This window comes from Sapajus apella, unplaced genomic scaffold (assembly GCF_009761245.1).
Source record: "Sapajus apella isolate SASKATOON/1434 unplaced genomic scaffold, GSC_monkey_1.0 scaffold22, whole genome shotgun sequence".
In the NCBI taxonomy this organism is placed as follows: domain Eukaryota; kingdom Metazoa; phylum Chordata; class Mammalia; order Primates; family Cebidae; genus Sapajus; species Sapajus apella.
Window position 1 is genome coordinate 13,699,026 of NW_022436962.1, and position 23,617 is coordinate 13,722,642.

Here is a 23,617-nt window from a genome sequence, read left to right on the forward strand (position 1 = left end):
ACTCTGTATATCCGTCGTTAGTTACCTGTGACTTTAAGATCATGGATATGAACAGCAGTGATTTTTACAATGAAGCAAGATAATAGAAGTCTTACTGGGCTCTGGGGAACTGCTCGTCCTTAAGTAAATTGAGCCTGTACTTTCAGAGTCCTTCTGTCTGATTTCTGTAGTTCCACACCTTTAACCTATCTGGGCATCTGCCAAGTGTATCTGCTGGTGGTGGGTTCTCACTTCAAATCTGTGACCATATGTTATGCACAACTGTGTGGCTTGTTTCAGGTTTCTTATAGAATACAATCCAGGAGTTAGTAATAGCGGTTACACTTTCTGCTGATCTTTCTGCCTGTTTATTCTTATCTGCTTATGAGTGTGGTCTGAGTAATGAGCTCATGGAAAATTCTACCTGGAGATAAATGGGGTATAATTAAGCTTTTATATTTTGAGAATAGGGATTATTAGAAACAGAAAGGTATGCCCTACTTAAAGGAATCTTGTAGAATAATTACAGACATGCTTTGTATAATAACAGAATTTGAAAAGAGAAACTCTGGTAGCTGCCCTAGCCAATATTTTTCGTGTTGACTGGTGTAAGTGACTAAAAAAGAACAAATCATTTTTGAAGTGCTAATATACCCTAAGCAGGCTAGAAGTCTCTAGTTAAATAGTTTAAAAGATCAGTAGAAAACACAACACAAAGTAAAAACACATGGTCTTGGGTTCTCAGCTTGCAACTGTGGGAGTTTCATACTGGAGGAGTTTCTTGATATAAAGTGAGCACTACTAATTAATTGGAAAGGGACTGTTCTACAAGAAAGTTTCCTGGTTTGGTGTTTACTGTTTGCTCTTCAACACACTCCTACTACTTCTCAGCCCTGCAGCCTTAGGTCTTCTCTGGTTTCAGATCTTGCCCCTAACTAAGGGCTTCTCTCCATCTTCCAGACACAGTGGAGGACTGGAGGAGGATGTGCTATTTCCAGTGGGCTCACAGACCTGCAGGGGCCCATTTGTTCTTAAGAGTTGCTGCTGCTAAAATGCTGCGCTGACTGTAATTTTTTCTTTATGAATCAGTTGACCCACTAAGCTGTCAACCCCTATGTCTATCCTTGTACCTGACAGCATTTGGCTCATGGGAGAAGCTCAGTAAATAAAAAGAATTGTATTCTTTATTCTCATGAGTGGATTTGTGTCTGGAAGAACAAGGTTTTGGGGTACAATATGCAGATGATACTACTTTTCCTAGTGTTTCTATTAAACGTAAATTTTAATTTTCCTTGAAATACATGAAATTTAAAAATGTAAATTTGAGACTTAGATTTTTTTAAATCAATCTTAATTCAAGAACTATCAAAAATCCCTCTATAATTACTTGTAACATTCAGTGAGAGAAATTTAATTTTTTTTTATTTAATTTTTTTTGAGACAGGATCTTCCTGTCACCCCAGGCTGGAGTGCAGTGGCGCGATCTCAGCTCACTGCAACCTCCACCTCCTGGGCTCAAGCAATTGTCCTGCCTCAGCCTCCCGAGCAGCTGGAACTATAGGCACACAGCACCACACCTAGCTAATTTTTGTATTTTTGGTAGAGACAGGTTTTCACCATATTGGCTAGGCTGGTCTCAAACTCCTGACCTTGTGATTCACCCGCCTCAGCCTCCCAAAGTGCTGAGATTACAGGTGTGAGCCACGGTACCCGGCCGGAATTTAGTTTTTATAACCCACATAGGGGACCACTGGCAGCTTGAGTAGGCAGGCTGAGAACCACTCAAATAGAGAAGAGTGAAGGCCCCTTTATATTCCAGCCTGTGCATTGTGGGTAACCCCCCATATAGGCACCGAGGAATGAGAGCTAAGCAGAACCCTGGCACAGTTAGGGCTTGAGGAATATCTTACTTTATAGTGTTACTACTCAGCTATTTCCTTTTATATAATCGTTTACATAATCATATATTAGTTTATAGAAATAGGGCTTGAAGTCTCCCTTTATATAATCCTCTATATATAATCATATAATAGTTGATAGTATGAGTGACTGAAGAATATTTCCCTACCTATATACCTATAATTATATCTTAGTTCATAATCGGAGGAATGCCTAGAGTGGACACAGTACAGAGCATGAATTAAGGAATAAGCAGCTTATAATCGGAGAAATGCCTGGAGCAGACACAGCACAGAGCATGAATTAAGGGAAAAACAGTTATACCAGGACAAGAATCCATGGCCCAGGTGGCAGCGTTCAGTATCGTAAAGATACCCGCTGTATGGCAGGCTTGGGGCGAGAGCCACTCGTCCTGATAAAGGAGTTGTAGGACCTTGCTCCAGTTCTTGTGGAAGGCTGCCCTCAGAACGGCAATCCACCTTGGTGACTGTGAACTTTATCAGCTCTTGCTACTGTGCTGCTTGAAAAGCATCTTCCCATAGGATCCATTGGAAGCTGCCAGAAGGTGGCGGTAACCTTGACAGCTCCGTCACTGCTATGTGACTTAAAGCATCCTCCTATAAATCTTCTTAGAAGTAGTTTTCCCATAGATAGAAGTATCGCACACTGCACCCTCTTCACTTCGCATGGCCCACCTTCAAGCCTCTGTGACCTAATGGGGGTGGACCCCTTACTGCATATGGCCCTTGCCTTCGTGGGAACGGGTCCCTTGTTATACACTGTCCACTTCCTGGCCTAGGTGACCTAATGGGGGTGGACCCTATGTTTTATTGCTCACGACCCTATCACTATCCTTAAAGATGATTTCACTCACTGCCCTGCCCCCTAACCTATACACAATAAATACTCATGCTTCTGGACATTCGGGGCCTTACCGGCCTTGCCAGCCTTGGCTTGCCAGCCTTACCGGCCTTGCCTGACTCTGCTTATAGGTGGCGTGGCCCCCCGAGCCCAGCTGCATTTTCTTTGTACTTCTGTGTCCTGTCTCTTTATTTCTCGGATCCTGCGCCTCAGCACACCATAAGGCTAACCCCATGACCCTGTGGGGCACTCAGCCTTACATCTGGCTCCCAACGTGCCCTACAGTGCATATCCCTGAAGACTCGGCAACATCGTCAGTCAGCTTTATGCAGTGACTTCTTCTCTATCCAGAATGCTGTCTGAGCAATGGGTGGCTATGAAAGTGCTGTAGGCCTGGCCCAGTCACCTGGCCTTAGCATTAATTATAAGTAGGAAAAACAAAAGCAACTGTTGGCATGGTGGATTACAAAGGGCCAGGCGCTCTTCTGTATGTATTGCTTTCCTGCCTTGCAGTCTATTTTTATTTTTCCTTGCCACCTCTGCTGTGCGCATCAGCCTATGTCCTGCTTAGTCCTAAGGAAACCATCTGTGTCACACTGCTTTGAATCTCAAGACTCAAACCGTGACACAGCCCTACAGAACTCCACCCTCATCCGGGTCCCTCAGGTCTCTGCTTCCCATTCCTGACATCTGCCTGTGTTGGATTGTGAAATTGACAGTTGACAAATTGTTGCTACCTAATGTTTTTCTTCTGAATGTCAATAAAAAGAATTTGATAGAAAGTTATGGAATTGGCCGGGTGTGGTGGCTCACGCCTGTCATCCCCACACTTTGGGAGACAGATCACTTGAGGTCAGGAATTCGAGTCCAGCCTGGCCAGCCTGGTGAAACCCCATCTTTATTAAAAATACAGAAAAATTAGCTGGGCATGGTGTTGCATGCCTGTAGTCCCAGCTACTCGGCTGAAGCATGAGAATCCTTGGAATCCAGGAGGCAGAGGTTGCAGTAGACCAGGATTGTGCCATTGCACTCCAGCCTGGGTGAAGAAGCGACACTTTGTCCCAAAAAAAAAAAAAAAAAAAAAAAAAAGGAAATTTAAGGAAGGGAAAATAGCCATATTCACTTAGATTAGCTCAGCCACCTAAGTGAAAGAGAGATGTCCAGGGAGAGACTTAGACATTTTGCTGTAATTAGTAAGTCCAGGAGAGGCTGCAAAGACTAGGAGAACTTGTTTTAAAACCCTGAAACTCTGCTTATATCTTAGTCAAGTGGAGAATAAATACCAAACGGAATTCTTAAGGCTCCTATATATCATGCGTATGAGAATAAGACTGAGAAAGGAAAGGACACAAATTAGTGAGAATGACACTAATGTCAAATACATTTTTAAAATTTGTTAGTATCATTTTTAGATATAATGACTATTGTCTTTCGAGTTCTGGTTATGGTAAAAAGTCTTTTGTTTCAATATAAAAGGTGGGAAAACCTATGTACTGCATTGCAGTTAAGCAACTTTTCAAACCAGTCAGCCTGGGTGACTAATAGGGGCAAGGCCAAATGTTCAGCTCTTCCGAGAGGTGAAACTAGATCCTCGAAGGGATCATGTGATGGCAGTTTTTCAAACTGTAGTGAACAGATTCATCTAACACAAGTCAGAATAATCATTTGTTGTGATGATGTATTCACAAACAAACTGCTGACGGGTCGAATGAGGTTTTAATAAGATGACTGATGATAAAAATACACATGCAGGGAAGATGTTCAGCGTTTAAGATTGTGTTAATAATAGCCGTATATTAGCTTTGTGTTGAATTCTTGTGACCTGCTGGCACTTTTTTGGTAAGTATTGACTCGTTTAATTACCCAGCTCCCAGAACTCCATCGTTAGAGGCCTAACCTAATTTCTTTTGTTTCCTGAAGCTCTGGGTGTCTTGGGTCCAGTTAACCCTATAAGCAGATGCTGAAGACCATGTCTCTATGTAATTTTGGGGGTGTCATGGAGAGGAAGGTGTAAGTCATATGTCCTTGTTCTCTGGAGATACCCAGTAGTGTGGTTGTCAAGGGCAACCTGGGCAGAAAGATCAGCAGGGCTCTGTGGTTCCGTTAGGGACGTAGACTTCTCTGAATCTTGCTGCTTTTGGTTGCCCTCTCGGCATCATTACTGAAGTGCTGCTTGGAAGAAAGAACATTTGTCACCATCTCCGGTGGCTCTGGAACTAGCTCCCCTTATCAGTCACCAACTCCAATGATGTTCTGTGGGGACTGTTGCCAGGTAGCTTCCACAGAGAGGATCCTGAATACTATGGAGTTGACATGTTACCTGGGAAGTGCCTCCCACACCAGGCTGTCCAACTTCTGGTTCTTCAAAGCCCAGCTACAGCATCAGCTCCTCTGGGAAGCTCTTCCTGTGTGCCTCCACTGCCCTCCCCCCATGCTGGTATAATGTGAACACGCCCTCAGGGGCTCTCACAGCGCCCTGTACTTATCTCTTCTTTGCATTTGTCCCTTTGTTCTGGATTCATTGTATCACTTACATTTCCTCCGCCAGACTGAACTCTGGAGGACCACATTCGGCTTTGTTCAGTTTTATTTTTCTAGCCTCTTATGCCTTGCCTGGCACATAGTAGGCATTCTAAGTATTCATTAAATGGATTTCTTTCCCATTCTTATTTGGCTCATAGACTCAGTTTCCCCACCCTCTGCCCTTTGCAGATGCTTGAAGTCTCCTGACACACCTTTCTCTGTCCTGTCTCTTCCCCTTTCCTCCTTTGCCACAGCAGCTTTGCCCTCTTCCATCGATTGCATTGGAGTTTGGGCTGGAAAATGGAAACCACCCAAGACATTTTGGTGTCAAGGGTTAACTGCAGGCACACATCATCCATAGAGGGTGGAGAGGGGGAGGAGTGGAGGGTTGAACGCTGTTGGAAGCTGCTGCTGCTGATCTTGACTGCCTGCAGCACCCAAACGGGGTCTCAAGAGGCCCCCACTGCAGAAGCAGCTAGGGAAACCCATGTCTGCCGTCTGCTGACATCCACAGTCCTGTCACTAGCTGCCTCTGGGGAAAAATGGCTTTTCTTTTTCCCTTCAGTTTTTTTAAAAATTGTACTTTAGATTCTGGGGTACATGTGCAGATCATGAAAGATTGTTGCATAGGTACATTCATAGCAAGGAGTTTTTATGAGAGTGCCTCTCATTGGGAGAACTTGAATCAGAAGTCAGCTGAAAAGGGAATCTGGGAAGTGCTAGATTATAGGTATTTTACCTCTGAGGTACAGGCCAGTGCTTAGAAAGAAACAATATCTACACACAAAAACTGGCAGATGGAGAGCACTGACTTGCTTCATCTGAGATCTTCTCCCTGGGCTGCTGGATGCTGCCCACCCCTACCCTGCCCCCAACTTTAAAAAAACAAAAACAAAACAAGGCTCTGCCCATCTTATCATTGGATACTTTAATTTTGTTACTATATGGGAACCCACATCCTTAGTCCTAGCCCAGCAGTTAACATCTCCTCTGCCTATATTTTAGGTCTCCTGTATTCTTCTTAAGAATTAAAAAAATTTTCCTAGTCCAGAAATTACAAACATAATCTTTTGAAAAGTATGTCTCATTGAATTTATAATATATAAGTCATTTGGAAATCTCTGAATTTTTAGTGAAGCAATCTGAGTTCAAGTTAAAATCAGGTCCCTTATTAGCTACACAATTGCAGGAAAATCATGTAATCATGCATTCATCCATTTAAACATTTACCGTGTTTGTACTAAGTGCTAAGAGCCAGGCTCTGTTAGGTTCCATGAGCCGTTAAATGGTTGTAATATACAAGCCTCATTTTCCTTACAGTTTTTAAGAAATGTTTGTGATGGTGCTTTGTAAATTAAAGTTCTATTGAAGTACTAATTATTATTATCTTAATGGACAACTTATAAATTCATGTTTAGAATTACTTCTTTAATATAATTTATTGTAGTTATGTCACCAAACAGGTGTCATGATCATATTAAGGCACAACACCAGGGTGAATCAGCCTCAATGATTTTTTTCTTTCTTGCTGTCTTGATGTTCAAGATTTAATCTAGCTTATACTATATGCTCAATGTACATACCGTCTATATACTCAAGATTTTTTTTTTTTTGAGACAGTCTCCCTCTGTCACTCAGGCTGGAGTGCTGTGGTATGATCTCAGCTCACTGCAACCTCTGCCACCTGGTTCAAGTGATTCTCCTGCGTCAGCCTCCGGAGCAGCTGGGACTATAGGCATGTTCCACGATGCCCAGCTAATTTTTATAGTTTAGTAGAGATGGGGTTTCACCATGTTGGCCAGGCTGGTCTTGAACTCCTGGCCTAAGTGATTTGCCTACTTTGGCCTCCCAAAGTGCTGGGATTACAGGCATGAGCCATTATATCTTCAAGATTCAACTTTACTTAGCCTGACTGCCTTGCCCATGCTCCTAGCAAGGCAGGGATGGAGTGTAATTGTCCTACTAGAACTGGACACAGTAGGTGAGAGGTAAATCCCCAAAGGCCTTCCCTTAGAACAAACAAGCAAGCACACAAGCAAACGAGCAAAACTAACAAATGTCCACATGTAGCTTCTATCTACTTTCTCTCATCTGGTAACTTTGGTTTATACTCTTGAAAATTTTCCCTCCACCAAATCACTGCTATTTGCATTCATCTTCTTTTAAAACTTCTGTACCTATCACCTGGGGCAATGGAAGACTTTCCCCCAAATGAATGAAAACCAAGCTTGTTTGCTTCATCTTTCTTCAATGACAATGCTTTCTCCTCTTCAGGATACAACTCCTCATCATAAGAGCTACCCACACCAGGTAGTGTCTCCCTTTCCTTCTCATCCATTCTTCACTTGGCTCTAGTCTGGCTTGCATTTCCACCACTTAGAAAAAGTTGCCAGTGACCTTTAGTTTGGCAAATGTGTCCAGTAGATGTTGTTACATGAAGAGATAAAAAGCAAGACAAACTTAGACCCTTACTTCACCCCACACACACAAATTAACTCAAAATAGATCATGGACTTAATGTAAGTGCTAAACTATGAAACTTTTAGAAGAAAACAGAAAATATTCAAGATCTTGGGTTAGGCAAAGATGTCTTCGAACATAAAAAGCATGATCCATAATAGGAAAAACATCAATCAATTGGATTTTTGAAATTCAAAACTTTCGTGCTTCAATGACCTTTTCAGAAAATGAAAAGATAAGCCATAGGTTGAGAGAAAATATTTGCAAATTACATGAAGAATAAAGGACTTGTTTCCAGAATACTGACAAGGGTGGAGACTTTGCTGTTTACTGCTATATCCTAAGCATCTATTGTAACTCTATTGAGCATCTAGAAGGTACTCGATAAATATTTCCTGGTAAATGAATGAATATAGCATTAATACAGCTTGGAGAAGAATCTGTAAGGATTCTTAATGATGTCTAAGGAGGGGAGAAAACAATCTTGAGCATTTGTAGAATGTTTTTGAAGCACTTGTATCCCTACATTGACTCCTTTTTTACTGTTGGTATCCTTGCATCCAAGCCACAGTTAAGAAAACAGCTGTGGAGGAATTAACTTTTTGTCTGTGGTCAAATGGCTGTTAAGTGGTAGAGCCAGAACCCAGATCTTGAATTTCTAATTCTCCATCCAATACGTCGTGATTTCTACTGTTGTTGGGGAAATCTCTTCACTCCTGAGCTGATGATGCCTGGGACTGTCGCCCTCCCGCCTTCGGCGGTGTGAACGGTCGTCCTTTTGCCTTCGGCGGTGTGAACTGTCGCCTTCTCACCTTCGGCGGTGTGAGATCGCCAGATCTCAGGCTTGTGGGTTATTTTTCTCCAGAACCTCCTTCCTGAGATCTGATGGCAGACCTGCTTGTCTGATCCATGAAGAACATGTCAGGTGATAGCTCAGGACTATTTTCACCATCTTTATTCTGAGGAGTTTGTCCTTCCAGGGCTTGTTTTCTACTTTTCCATCAGACTTTGGTATTTTTCACCAAATGTGGTTGACTGCCAACTGGGATCGGGCTAGTAGTCTAAGTTCATTTTCACTTTTTTTTTCCCACTGTGTTCCAAGCATAGCTTTTTATTCTTTCTTTCTTTCTTTTCTTTTCTTTTTTTTTTTGAGACAGAGTCTCACTCTGTTTTTCTTTCTTTTTCTTTTTTCTTTTTTCTTTTTTTTTTTTTTGAGACAGAGTCGCTTTTTGAGACAGTCTCTCTACTGCCCAGGCTGGAGTGCAGTGGTGTGATCTCGACTCACTGCAACTTTTGCCTCCTGGGTTCAAGCAATTTTCTTGCCTCAGTCTCCTGAGTATCTGGGATTACAGGTGCCCACCACCATGCCTGGCTAATTTTTGAATTTTTAGTAGAGATGAGGTTTCACCATGTTGGCCAGGCTGGTCTTGAACTCCTGACCTCTGGTGATCTGCCCACCTTAGGCTCCCAAAGTGCTGGGATTATAGGCTGAGCCACCATGCCTGGCCCAGCTTTTTATTCTTGACTGTGAGCAGGTTGATACACAGGTTAACAGATGGAGCTGAAGATGGTATGATATGGTGCCAGTTACTATATGATGTCATCAGGGAGCCTACTCCAAGCATTGTGCCTTGGGCATCCTCAGAAAATAAAGATATTGCTTGAGACTGAGAGGAGGGCAGCACTGCGACATTTTGAACAAAAAGCTGGGGTCTAGGGGAACTGGTCTGCTGTTGTGTCTGTTATTTCATGTTCCTTATTTTCTGCTTCTGAATTAGTCAAGTGAGGAGGAGGTTAGGGCAGATACACTTTCAGGTCTTCTCTGCTCTCTGATATTGGGTTAGGGAGGCCAGCCAGAACTAATCAGGGTTTCTTGAATCTAGGTATAAAGTTTATCGTGCTGTTGATTTGCTTTGTTTTTACCCCAGGTGTGCGTGCAAATCAGTTTTCAGATGTCCCAGGCAGAAATGTAAAGGCTGAATGTTGGCAGCCGATTATGGCATAAACAAGTCTAGCGATAAAAAACTGAAGGTTGAAAATGGAAGAGGTAGAGGCAAGGACTGAGAGCCGAATTTTGCTTCACTGTCTACATGCTGCACTGCCTGTGTCATGCTAAGCGGCCATGACAGTAGCAGTTCTAAAGCATACCTTGTATGGTATGTGCCAATCCTGGCCATCGTCAGTTGCTGTGTTCATCCCTAGCTCCGAATCAGCCAAGATTGGCCTGGGAGACTGGACAGGCAGCCTGTTAGAGCAGAACGAGTCCTAGAACTGGCCATGGGTTCTGGTGTGAGTTCTGCCATGGACACGGTGTGTGGGCCTCACCCCTCCTCCCTCAGAGGAGCAGTTCTGAGCTAGGCGATATATAAACCTCTGTGCTGTGTGAGTAAGCATATGGGCAGCACCACTTTGTCAGGCCCAACAAGCGTAATTTGGATGCACTGTGAGGCTCTAATGAGTACAGCAGTCATAATCATCATAAATAAACTGCCAGGGCTGCCGTGGATGTGAAATGCCCAGGCATATTCTACTAATTTGCTGATGGTAATCAGACAAGAGCTGCTGCTATGGGAGGGAGCATCACACTTAGAGACGTTTCCCGAAAGTGCCTGAAATGCGAACTTGGAAGCCTGGGGCTTAAAGGAATCTTAAAGGTCATCCATTCCAGTTTCTTTTTTATCTCAAGCTGAAATCTGCCTCCCCGTAGCTGCTATCAATTGATGTGCAGACAATAACACTTGCATGTCATACAGAAAAGATTTTCTATTTTTAATCTCTGGAGGGAGCTGAGAATAGTATGTACAGGATCCGTGTTCCTTACGGCTCCTCATGAGGAAATCCTGGTTTTCTATAGGCTGGTTAGCTGTGAGATTATTTCCTTAAAAGGTGATAAGAATTGATTGTGCTACAATTTGATCAGTATCTTATGTCAGAAGAGAACCCCCATTTTTATCTGGGGGTATTTATGCATTTATGTACAACATTCAGTGTATTAACTACTTTGGAGCCTTTTTCTTTTTCTTTTCTTTTTTTTTGAGACGGAGTTTTGCTCTTGTTACCCAGGCTGGAGTGCAATGGCGCAATCTCGGCTCACCGCAACCTCCGCCTCCTGGGTTCAGGCAGTTCTCCTGCCTCAGTCTCCTGAGTAGCTGGGATTACAGGCACACGCCACCATGCCCAGATAATTTTTTGTATTTTTAGTAGAGACAAGGTTTCACCATGTTGACCAGGATGGTCTCGATCTCTTGACCTCGTGATCCACCCGCCTCGGCCTCCCAAAGTGCTGGGATTACAGGCGTGAGCCACCGTGCCCGGCCTTTGGAGCCTTTTCTATCTGCAGTATACGATGCTAAGTGCCACAGCAGACAGAAGCGTTGGTGCCTTATTACCAGCTGGCATTCATCGCTTCACTCAATGACATTTATTTTTGCTGGTAGGCTCTCGTTCTTGCCCTTATGAAGTTTTTGGTCTGTTGAGGGAGAGAATGATTGATTAGTTAACAGTCAAACTGTATTGAAATTATTCCCATCCCTTTAGACTCTAACCTCCTTGAAGCAGAGGTTATGTGCTGTGCATTGCTGAATTTCCAGTATTTAGCACAGAATAGGCACACAGTAAATAATTAAATGAGCCTGTGGTTGAATATATGAAGGAAAAAGCACAGACTTTGGTGTCTGCTCTGAGCTAGACCCTGACTCAACATTTACTAGCCATGAGACTGGGAATAAAGACACAAATCTTCATAAAATAGAACCTATTTCACAGGGTGGTTGTGAGGATTAAAAATTGATAATATACAGAGTGCTTGGCCCAGTGGTTGGCATATACTTGTATGAAAACAATGTGCATTCCTTTCCTACTGTAGCTCCATAAGGTGCCTTTTGCATCTGTATAAGAAAACTAAATGAGACTGTATTTCTAGAGTTCATTGGATGGCTAGTGTTTTGAAATTAAAGATGGCCCCACAGGTGAGGCCCCCCCCCACCCCTGAACGTTTTTGAAGGAGCCTGAATTAAGTTTACCATGGTAAAGAGAAAATCTGTACCTACATTTTAAAATCACTGATGGAGTAAATTTCAAACATTCTCATCACAAAGAAATGTAAAATATTTGAGGCGATGGATATGTTAATTAGATTGATTTAGTTCTACATTATATTCAGAAATCATAGCATCATTTTGTACCACATAAATCTGTACAACTATAGTTTGTCAATATATAATAATGATGATGAAAGAATGAACTCATGATCCTGAGAAAGCTGCAAAAACCCACAAATTCTGGTAACATGAAGCTATACCTCTGGTTGGGTAGACCACAGTTTCCTTTCAGATAGAACCATTTTTTGACATGATACTTAAAATTATCACTAAGGTAATGATGAAATAACCATTATTTTTAAAATATCACAAGTTTAAATAAGCTTATAGTTTTAAATATGTTTGGGTTGTTTCCTTCTAATGGGAACGGGACGAAAGGCACATACATTCTTTAAGCCAAACCTTTAGCATTATATTAAATATGTTGCCTGACTTATAGGTAGTGAAATTGGTAAGATTAAGATAATGGCTCTTATGAAGAGCAGCATTATGGACCACTTCATTCTCCAGCCAGTAAGGTGGCTATCACTGGTTTTTTTTGTTTTTTTGTTTTTTTGTGTTTTTTTGAGATGGAGTCTCCATCTGTTGCCCAGGTTGGAGTGCAGTGGCGCAATCTTGGCTCATTGCAACCTCTGCCTCCTGAGTTGAGCTGATTCTCCTGCCTCAGCCTCCCTGAGTAGCTGGAACTACAGGCATGCGCCACCATGCCCAGCTAATTTTTTTTTGTATTTTTAGTAGAGACAAGGTTTCACCATGCTGGCCAGCCTGGCCTCAAACTCTTGACCTCACGTGATCTGCCCGCCTTGGCTTCCCAAAGTGCAAGGATTACAGGCATGAGCCACTGCACCTGGCCTGCTACCATTGATTTTATCATGTAGTCTCAATTTTCATTTCATATATGCTCACTCATTCACAGCTCAAAAACAAAATATATAAAGAAAAACTAATCAGAGTTACAGAAATTAGATTCCGATTTTAGGATACATTGTTAATTTCTCTATATGTACAAAAAATATGAACTTGTTTTTCTGTAGCAAGGAGTGTGCTTACCGTTTTATCCTTCATGTTTTAAATGTTGAAATCTTAAACTCACAGAAATGTTAGGAGAAACGTTACAGTACATATAAATTTTTCCACCTGAATTATTTGAGATGAGGTACTGGGTATGATTTATCATCACCCTGAATACTTCGTTGTATGCTTCTAAGGACATCTTACTATGTAATAGGTTAGTGGAAAAGTAACTGTGGTTTTTGTCATTATTTTAATGGCAAAGACCACATGCAATTACTTTTGCACCAACTGAATAACTGCAATATGCAGATTTGAATATCCCTTACTTGAAATGCTTGGGACCAGGAATACGTGTTGTAGATTTTGGGCTCTGTAGATTTTGGAATATCTGCATTTACGCTAGTTGAGCAGCTCAAATTTAAAAATCCAAAATCTGAACGTGCTCCCATGAGCATTTTTATGAGTGTCTCATTGATGCTCAAAAAGTTTTAGATTTTGGAGCATTTCAGATTTTAGATTTTTGGATTTGGGATACTCAGCCTGAATAACCAAACTCTGGAAGTTAACCTTGATGTATTCCTAACATTTATGCCTCAAAACCAAGGTACTGTTCCCTGGTTGGGGTTGGGGGGGTCTTCTGGCTAATGGAGACTAACTGGGCTCAGGTGTTAGCTTTACCCCTAACTAGCAGTCACTTAACCTCTCTATGATTCCATTTCTTCCTCTGCATATGGATGATAATAGTATCTATTTACCTCATAGCATTATTGCAGAAATAGTTGTGTATATGTGTGTAGAATAGAAAAGTGCCTGGCACGAGCTAGGCACCATGTATATGCTGGCTTTTACTGTTAACACCCTCCCTTCTCCACTCTGTGTGCACTGTTCTGTGCCTGTGTGGTGAAAAACTATAACCCTTTACTCTCCCTTAGCCTCGCCTTTTTTCTCACATGATCCAAGGAAGGTGAGAGGCAGCATTAAGTTAAAGCTTGTGTATATTCTGCCCATATCTTGTAGCCATTGCAAAGGCTTTTATATTTAAAGGTGATTTTTAAAAAGCCTGCTCTTTGACCCACCTCTGGAGCTAGAATTAGTTCTTAGATGCAAGTGTGCTTTCATGCATTGGGTGTCTACACAGGATTGCCATTGGGAAGTATTTTCAAAGCCCTAAGATGTGCTTTTGCAGTGGAAATCTTTAAGGGCCATAAGAATGGATAATTTCCTGGCTATTGGTTGAATAAGAAAGATAACTTTTGCCTTTCAGAGATTGTTATATTTTATAATGCAAAGATGGTTTTGAATATATTTAGTTTTAAAATATTCAGTAGGTGGTGTACTAAAGCTTAGTATTCTTAGCCAGGCCTCATATTACAAGTAGGGGAGGAGATGGGAGAGGGAATTGGTTGGCTGGCCACCCTTTCTATGAGGAAGGGCACCTGGCAATGGAAAGGAATGAATTCACTACCACATCATTCCCTGGAGGCCATGGCCAGGTTGAATGAGAATGGTGGTGTTGGTATGAGTTGGGTTAACCTTATTTTTTGAAACCAATAGCCATCCAGACACAAAAGGACAAAAACTATATGATTCCGCTTGTGCGAACTTACATCACTCTCCAGAGCCTGGCTGGCTAAGACCGAGAAGGTGGATGGCACCTAAGGAGAAGAAGCAGGTGGGCTTCCCTGGAGCAGGACAGCCTTGTTGGGAGAAGCAGAAATGAGGTGGAAGCGGGAAGACATCAGCTTTTAACATGAACAATCATTTTCAGTTAGTAATGCAAGACAGTGAGAAACCTGGTTTTAGTGGGGTACTTGGGAATAGCAAGTAATTCATGTATTTTAGGGTTCAATTTGATTTCCAGCTTTGCAGCTTTGTCTTCTACTGGCCGTGAACTCAGGGATACCAATACCTGCCTCGCCGGCACATATGTGTGAGCGCCAAACGTGGTACTTGCCACATTCTCAACAATAAATCAATTTCTCATTATTATTAGGTTTTTCCATTACTGTTTCAGTGCCTTCCTCCTGCCCCACCACTATACTGCGGATCTCTGTGATTTCTTCCATGTCTGCTTTGTCCTGTGATTCCTGGAATAGAGTCTATTGCTTTCTGTCGCTAGTGTAATTGAAAAGGCTCAACAAGCTTTGGATGAGTGAAGGAAGCTGAAATCTTTGTTTTAATCTACATAGACTTCTGCCTCTCATATTATAGATCTGGCAACCTTAAAATTGCTATTGTGGTGTGGATATTTATTTGTGGCGTTAAGCCAAGTAGCTTTGGTTTTGGTTGAGAGGAGGGATAGTATCTATTTTTTTAAAATCTGTGTTAAATATAATTTTAGGCAGAACTTAACATCTTATCCACGTCAGTGTAAAATCAAACGAAACACATCAGCTCTCCCTGCAGGTAGATCTCTCTTTAGAGAAGAGCTCTGTACAGAAGACTTATGAATAAATTAATTTTTTGTATCTCTAATCCTGTTTTTCCTGAATTATGTAATTACTTTAGGTCAGTGATATAGTAAATGAGGTCTGTCATGTTTTGGCTTTGAGTTTCTTTATTCTCACCTACACTGTGTCCATGGTCTGTAAACAGATACTTAAGTACATAAAAGAATCTTGTCATTTAAAAGTATCCCACAGGGAATCCTATTAAAATGTTAGTAATCACCTGTCAAATGTCAGGTGGCATGAGGTACCAGGTATAATAGGATGCTCCAGGAATGAGTTGGGTAGAGCTGGAAGCTAGGGACAGGCAGGGTCTGGATAGGCAGACCCCCAAGAGTGAATTCCTGTGTTCATTACCCCTTGTCAGAAAGGGACAGAATTAACTCAGGCTCTACTCAGTCCATTTGCCAAACCAAGAGGTGAGACTGGTGGGTGGGATGCAAGCACCGCCCTTTAGGTGTTGGGAGCAGTGATTCTGCCCAGGGGACTATATCATCGTGATTCTGGCCACCTGGTCTTTTTACTCACGGTCTAGTCCAAAGGGAGAGAAGGGCACTGGCTACATAATCAGAGGTTCATGAGGAACAAGCATGCTAGTTGGAGAAACCAAGGCAGCATCATTTATATGGACTGCGCCAGTTTGGTGGTATAAAGAAAAGACTGTGACACAAAGGGTCTGCTATAGCCCAGCGTTTATGGAATGCCATGCCAAGCACAATGGCAGGCTCCCCAGCTAGTACATGGAACTGCAGCTCTTCCAGTCCCCTGCTCAGCGGAGACCCAGAGATGGGACAGGGTTGTTCTCTCAGGTGGAAAGCTCCGGGGACTAGAGCTAGGTGGGGCTTGGAAGGCCAAGGTTGACACTCCACTCACTGCCACACCAGCCTTTCCGCACCACCCTCCCTTGCCTTCTTCCCTTTGGCTAGTGTAGTGTTGTGCTTTTAAAACATAAAGCTAGTGCTCAACTTACGACCACAATTGGTTCCGACAGACCGGTCGTAACACGATTTGGTCGTAAGTTGAGTAGGCTATATGCACGCGGAGATGGTAGTGCTGCCGGAAGCTGGTCCGCACTGTCGTATGCCCAGCTGGGCAACATTTGCGCTGCCAGATGCGGAGCAGTCGTGGCTAGCGATTGTGGTTGTAAAGTTGAATGGTCATAAGTTGCATAAGTTGTAAGTCGATCAATACCTGTATTTCGGGCTGAGTGCGGTTACTCACACCTGTAATCCCAGTGCTTTGGGCGGCTGAGGTAGGAGGACTGCTTGAGCCTGGGAGTTTGAGACCACCGTGGGCAACATAGATCATATCTCTACTAAAAAACTGAAAGCCAGGCATGGTGCTACACACCTGTAGTCACAGCTGCTCTGGGGACTGAGGTGGGAGGATTGGTTTAACCCAGGAGGTTGCGGCTGCAGTGTGATGGCACTGCTGCACTTCAGCCTGGGTGACAAAGCAAGACTTTGTCTCAAAAAAAATGTGTGTATGTGACTACACAGACATATAAATATATTTTAAATATACATAAATATATATTTATATATTTTAAGTAAGTGAACATCTGAGACATGAATATTACAAAAGGGCTCACCTATTGGAAAAGTGGAAGGTACTTGGGAGATCCACTGTCATGGCCTTTATTTTTAGAGAGAGCTTCTACTTGCTGAGACAGTTATGCTACCAGAGAGCCGTGTTTCTGCGCTATTCTCTCCTGGAGGGCTTGTTAAGTTTAATTGCTGGGCTCTATCCCCAGAATTTCTGAATTGGTATGTCTGAGGTGGCGCCTGAGAAGCTGCAATTCCAACCAGTTCCCAAGAATGCTGCTGCCCCAGCGGCCGTGTCTTGAGAACTACTGTGGTAGAGTAATCCGTTTCTTAGTCATGCTGTGAATCTAAATTGTAAATCTATAGTCCATGTCTAGTCCACCATTAATATAAATGCCTTTTATTGATATGCTTGTCTGTGTCTCCTTTGAACAGGTATTTTGATGTTGGCCTGCATAATTTCTTGATCAGGTAAGCCAATAATTTTTGATTTAGATAACATTGAATAGCATAGCTATTATGAGAGGTGGAAATGGAAGATAAATTCTTGTTAAATATCTTGATAAATAATGGCACTTGTATATAAATACTTGTCAAGAAAACATTGCTAACACTACGGTTTTCTGCATCTCCCAGAAGCACACATGATTAAACAATTAAAGAAATCAATGCGTAAAGAGGCTTATTTCTAAAGTGATAGTTACCCGAGATCTTGGACAAGTGTAATTCCAACTCCTAGGCTGCTGGAAACACTAATTGAAAAATTAGGAGTGCCAGCTTCTATTCAGACATTAAACAGCCCCTTTAACCAATTTTCCCTCCACTGAATTTAATCTTTTTAAGTGAAATCTTCCAGTTGCTTTTATAGTTGTGAAGATACAACCTTGTTCGTAATCAAAAGAGATTAGAGATGGCAGTTCATATCCTTGTTTATTGGTGATTTTTGCCAGAGTTGGCTTATGGGACATATTAATTTCAAGTAGCTATTAAACAAAGGTTAAATGGAAATATGTCAGCATATTAATCATATTTTTAAGAATCTGCATGATTTTTTTTTGCTATCAGCTTTGCTGTGTTTTCTAAATGTATTAATATTGAGCATGTATTACTCTAATAATGATGAATAATGATCATTAAAAATGCTTGTCAAAAATATTTAGGGAAGCAGAAATGGTTGCTAAAAGACTGCAAGCTAAAGAAGACAAGGAAACCAGAAATTATGTAGAGTGATTTGCTTTCTGAAAGTATGTATCTCTAAATGCTAGTTAATTCTAGTAGCCTGATAATGAGCAGTCTGTAGACTGTGATTTTTGGGTGAGTGTTATGGTACTTCCGTTTTCTGCAATGCATGGCCATCTCCCTATTGCTAAGACGCTCTTTGAGAGGAAGTGCACATCACTGACATCACCTTTATCTCCCCAAAAAAACACGTCTTCTGCACTGGATGTGGTGGTGTTCTGAGTGAGGCCATGCATACCTTGTCCTCTTTGTCCTCTTTTCCAAGCCTCATCCAAGGCTACACAGTGAAACCTCCTTGGCCTCCCCCAGACTCAAGGATTATGGATGATCCTGGCTTTCTCCAGGATCCAGGCACAGATACTAGTGTGTGAACTGCTGTTCTTGACGAAGCAAGGGTGAATACATTTTAGCAGGATGGACAAAGGACTGGCAGTCATGGGAAAAGAAGTCATGAGCATTCCATAGCTGAACTGATCAAAAGAATCTATCTGGATTTATTAATACTTCAGGGAGTAGTTTGAGTTTTTTATTTGATGTCTTTGGTGCTTTGTACAACTCCCATTGTAATGTTTCCTTAATGCCTTGTAGTGGATGCAAGTTTGTACTCTTCTTATCTTCTCTAGTAAATTTCCTGAGGTCAGGGATCATGTCTTCGTCACATATCAATGATTACATTCAGAAACCTGTATAGGATCAACCTTCAAAAAACATTAGTGCTAGGAGGGAATGAATGAGATGAGACAGAAAGGACAAGGAGGGTGAGGCGGGTTGAGAAGAAGCTGTACAGTCACTTATTGAGCAAATAACTATTAAGCCTACCATGTGCCACTTACTTGAATATGTCTGGGAATGCTGCCACTTGCAAAAGCAGACATTTGATTTGAAGCTTCCCTTGCCAGCCTTGTAGTCGAAGTAAACGGTGATCTGCCTCAGGGATCCCTCCTCTCTTTCCTTCTTCTAGACTCCAACCATTCCTCCTATGTTGAGTCTGGGGGAAGGAGAGGGAGTGGTCAAGTGGCTCTAATGTGACTGGAGCTGGGATCCCCTTGCCCTGGCAGGAGACCATTTTGGGGGAGGTGCTGGAAGATGTGTCACCTGGTCACCTTAACCAGTGTTCTGTGAAGCGAGCAGAACTGGGCCAGTAAGGCTTCTCTCTACCCTGCCATCTTCTGTATTTCCTTTCCCTCACTCAGGTAGGGGGCAGAGCAAATCAGTGGGTTTATCTCTTGTCCAACTAGGGAATGAGAGGTTGGTTTTGCAGGCATCCCTTGCCTCTGGGAGTAGGTCTCTTCCTCTCCCATCACGTGGTAGCACGCCCCAGTAAGCAAGCAACTTAATTCCAAGGAGGCTCTTCCTCTTTCCTCTTCCCAGCTTGGGAGTAAAGGGTAGGGGTGGTGAAGACGGTGGCTGGGAGCAGAGTCAGTTCTCCATTTCTCAGTAATCCCAGAATGGGGTGGATCTCAGCTCCTTATCTGCAGCTGTCTTTAGAAAGTGGGTACTTTAAGCCAGGCACACTGACTCATGCCTGTAATCTTAGCACTTAGTGAGGCCAAGGTGGGCAGATCACTTGAAGCCATGAGTTCAAGACCACCCTGGGCAATTTGAAAAAAATCTCACCTCTACTAAAAATACAAAAATGAGCCGGGTGTGGTGACACATGCCCATAATCCTGTCTACTTAGGAGGCTGAGGCATGAGGATCACTTGAACCCAGGAGGCCAAAGCTGCAGTGAGCCGAGATGGGGCCACTGCATTCCAGCCTAGGCAACAGAGTAAGACTCCGTCTCGAAAGGAAAAAAAATATATATTTTCTGCTCCCAGCTTAGGAGGGAAGGTCAAACCCGATGGGACCCAGCACCATTTATGACTGGGCACCTTAGTGAGAACTGTTTAATTGGGACATTGACCCTGAAGCTAGGTCAAAGAGGGTGGGGGCTCGATGGGATGAGCAGTGAGGGAATGGCAGCAACAGCTCCTTTAAGAAGATGAGCTGTGAAGAGGAGGAAAGAAAGATAGGGCAGCTGGTGGAGAGGGTGGGTAGAGTGGGTATTTTTTCTTTTTAATGGGATGAACTCTTGTATTTAGCCACCGGTAGGCCTTAAGTGTCCTCTAGACTTAGAAAATGCAGTTTCATTTAGGTGGAGAGAAGTAGAATCTGATTGCTAGCAGGAGTGAGTGGTTCCATAGTAACTTCAGACAGCAATGGCATTTTCTTGTAAATAAATCATTAGAGAAAACCTTAGAGAGTTGGAAGAGTGAGAGGGATGATACCTAAGGAATCCTTCTCACTCTGTAATGGCCAAGAGATGAAAATATACTTCCCTTTGTGAAAGAGGAAATGTAGGAGAAATTGCCATAGGCTTTTCCCCCCTAAGATTAACTACATTTATTAGCTCCAGCAAGCTCTTATCATGCAGTTTGGTTTGTCAGGCTGTATTGAATGCTTAGTGTTTGGCATTAAAAAAAGCTGCAGCATGCCTGAAATTAATCAGCTGCATCTTTTAAATTGATGGAAGTCATGTCGACTTCTCTGGAATGACGTAAATTTCCACAAAGCCAAGAGCCCTATCTTAGATCTCAGACTAGGCAATTGCAAGGAGGGACATGCTTCCTTTTAAGCCTTGGAGTGTTCCACTGAGCCATGGGGGCAGGAAGGAGCTGTCACGTTTAATGAAATGTGGGCATTTTTGGTATTAGTGTTTTGTGATGACTGTGGGAAAATTCAGTGAGCTCAGTCCTGCTTCTTAGAGAAATCACGGAAACAGCAATCATGGCTTACCTCGGAATAGTCTCAGAAGAAGCCTACTGGCTGGAGTTCTTAATATGACACTGCACAAGAAAAAGGAAAAAGGTGACCAACCGGTGAAAGAGCATACGGAATAAAAATCTGTTTCATTATAGATAACAGGGTGGCTTGTTTAAATTTAGCTTAGTTTAGCTACGGTAAGAAAGCAAAAAAGTGACTTTTGGTTTGTTTCTCGCTGACTGAGGCATTTTTCTTTATCTTTCTTCTTTTATTTTCGAATAGATGTGGGGTTTTGCCATGTTTCCCAGACTGGGTCTTGAACTTGTGAGCTCAAGCGATCCTCCCACCTTGGCCTCCCACAGTGCTGGGATTACAGGCATGAGCTACTGCACCTGGCCAGCATTTTTCTTCTTACCCAGAATGGTAGCCAGCACTCTCTCTTTTAAGACAAAGGTGTACATGTGGTCTCACTTACATGTGGAATCTAAAAAAACTGAACTCTTAGAAACAGTAGAATGATAGCTACCAAGGTCTGGGAGTGGGAACTCAGAAAATGTCAAGGAATGCAAAATTTCAGTGAGACAGGAGAAGTAAGTTGAAGAGCTCTATTGTACAATATTGACAATAGCTAATAATGATATATTCTTGAAAATTGCTGAGAGGAGATTTTAGGTTTTCTCACCACAAAGATAAGTATATGAAGAAATGCATGTGTTAATTAGCTTGATTTATCCATTTCACAATGCAAACATATTTCAAAACATGTTGTACGCAAATACATATAATTTTTGCCAGTTAAAAAATATTTTTAAAAAGATGAACAATACTTGTTTTGTTGCCTCCTCCGCCTCTGGCTGCGCCTGCCTGGGCTCCTCAGGTAGGGCAGTGGTTTTCAGTGGAGCAGGATAACATCGTGACTTTAAAAAAAAAATGACACCTTGTATTTGTATTTGTGGGGTACAATTTGATGTTTTTATGTATATATATTTTGTAATGATCGCATCAGGGTAGTTAGCATATATGTCATCTTATGCGTTTATCATTTGTGGTGAGAACATCCAAAAGCCTGTCTTCTAACTATTTTGTAATATGCAATACCTTACCGTTAACCATTGTCACCCTTCTGTACAGTTGAACACCAGAACTCACTCCTCCGAATTGTCACTTCGTACCCCTTGACCAGCCTCTTCTCATCTTCCTCACTCTACCCAGTCTTTGGTAACTCCTGTGTTGCTCTCTGCAACTGTGTTAGGAATTTTCTTTTTAAGATTCCACGTATCAATGAGATCATGTGGTATTTGTCTTTCTCTGTTCAATCTTTTCAGTTAACATGATGTCCTCCAGATCCATCCATGTCATCATGAATGACGGGATTTCATTCTTTTTTTTATGGCTGAATAGTATTCCATTGTGTTGCCAAAATCAAATAAAATACACAGATGAATCTCTAAAACGTTGTATTTGGCCCTGGGCACAGTGACTCATGCTTGTAATCCCAGCACTTTGGGAGACCCAATGGGGTAGATCACTTGAGGCCAGGAGTTCAAGACTGGCCTGGCCAGCATGGTGAAACCCCATCTATACTGAAAATACAAAAATTAGACGGGTGTGGTGACACACACCTATAATCCCAGCTACTTGGTAGGCTGAGGCAGGAAAATAGCTTGAACTTGAGAGGTGGGGATTGTAGTGAGCTGAGATCATGGCACTGCATTCAAGCCTGGGTGACAGAGACTCTGTCTCAAAAACAAACATTTTGTTTGGGAAGCGGGAAGCTTCAATTCAGGGCATACACACAGACCAGGTGATCTTCAGTAGGTCCAGATGTCCAGAGAACAAATAGAAAGTTGGGAGCTTTATTAGAAGGAGAAATGTTAGGTATTGTTTTGGATGAAAGCTCATTGGCACTAGAGAAGCTTTCGAGAGATTGTAAGCTCTGATTGATGAGTGATGATGGTAAATAAAACCAGTCTTAGAGTCTAGGCAGGTCACTTCCGCAGCTATTAGGTAAAACTGGTCTTAGGGTTACAGCAGGCTGTTTCAGCACCTGAGCTTGTGGAACATTTAATTCTTGGAGGAAGTGCTATATGTCCCAGGTGCTTTTCTTCCCAGTCCCTCAACTCTGATTTAATTGGGTAGGACAAGAGTAACCCAATTTCTGTAATTAACTTTCACAGTGTGTATATGCCACATTTTCTTCATCTGTGCATGTGTTGTTGGACACTTGGGATGATTTCATCTCTTGGCTATTGTCAGTAGTGCTGCAGTAAACGTGGGGATGCAGATATTTCTTCAGTGTACTGATTTTCTTTCCTTTGGGTATATACTCAGTAGTGGGATTGCAGGATCATGTGGTAGTTTGGCTTTTAATTTTTTGAGTAATCTCTGTACTGTTTTCCAGAGTGGCTGTACTAATTTACATTGCCACCAACAGTGTGCAATGTAAAGGGTTCCTTTATCTGCACATCCTTGCCAACACTTTTGTTGGCATTTTTTCATTGTTTTTGAGGCAGGGTCTTCCACTGTCACCCAGGCTGGAGTGCAATGGCATGATCATGGCTCGCTGCAGCCTCCACCTCCTGGGCTCAAGCAATCTGCCTACCTTAGCCTTCAGGTAGCTGGGACTACAGGCATGCGCCAACATTCGCAGCTATTTTTTTTTTTTTTTTTTTGTAGAAACAGGGTCTTATTGTGTTGTCCAGGCTACTTTTGAACTCCTGAGCTCCAGCAATTCTCCTCGTTGTCCTCCCAAAGTGATGGGATTACAGGTGTGAGCCACCACACTTGACTTTGTTTTTTTTTTTTT

The 23,617-nt window shown here is 42.3% G+C and overlaps 1 protein-coding gene across 8 annotated transcripts in view; it reads left to right on the plus strand.

Moving 5' to 3' along the window:
• Positions 1-23,617, plus strand: part of HHAT (hedgehog acyltransferase) — a 349,450-nt gene that overhangs the window by 167,954 nt on the left and 157,879 nt on the right. For all 8 annotated transcript variants that reach the window (XR_004272205.1, XR_004272208.1, XR_004272207.1 and 5 more), the window contains one exon: positions 17,263-17,298. Coding sequence is in view for 1 of the 8 variants with exons in the window: in XM_032289133.1 (XP_032145024.1) it covers positions 17,263-17,298 (36 nt within the window). In the remaining 7 variants the exon portion in view is untranslated. The remainder of the gene's footprint in view (positions 1-17,262; positions 17,299-23,617) is intronic.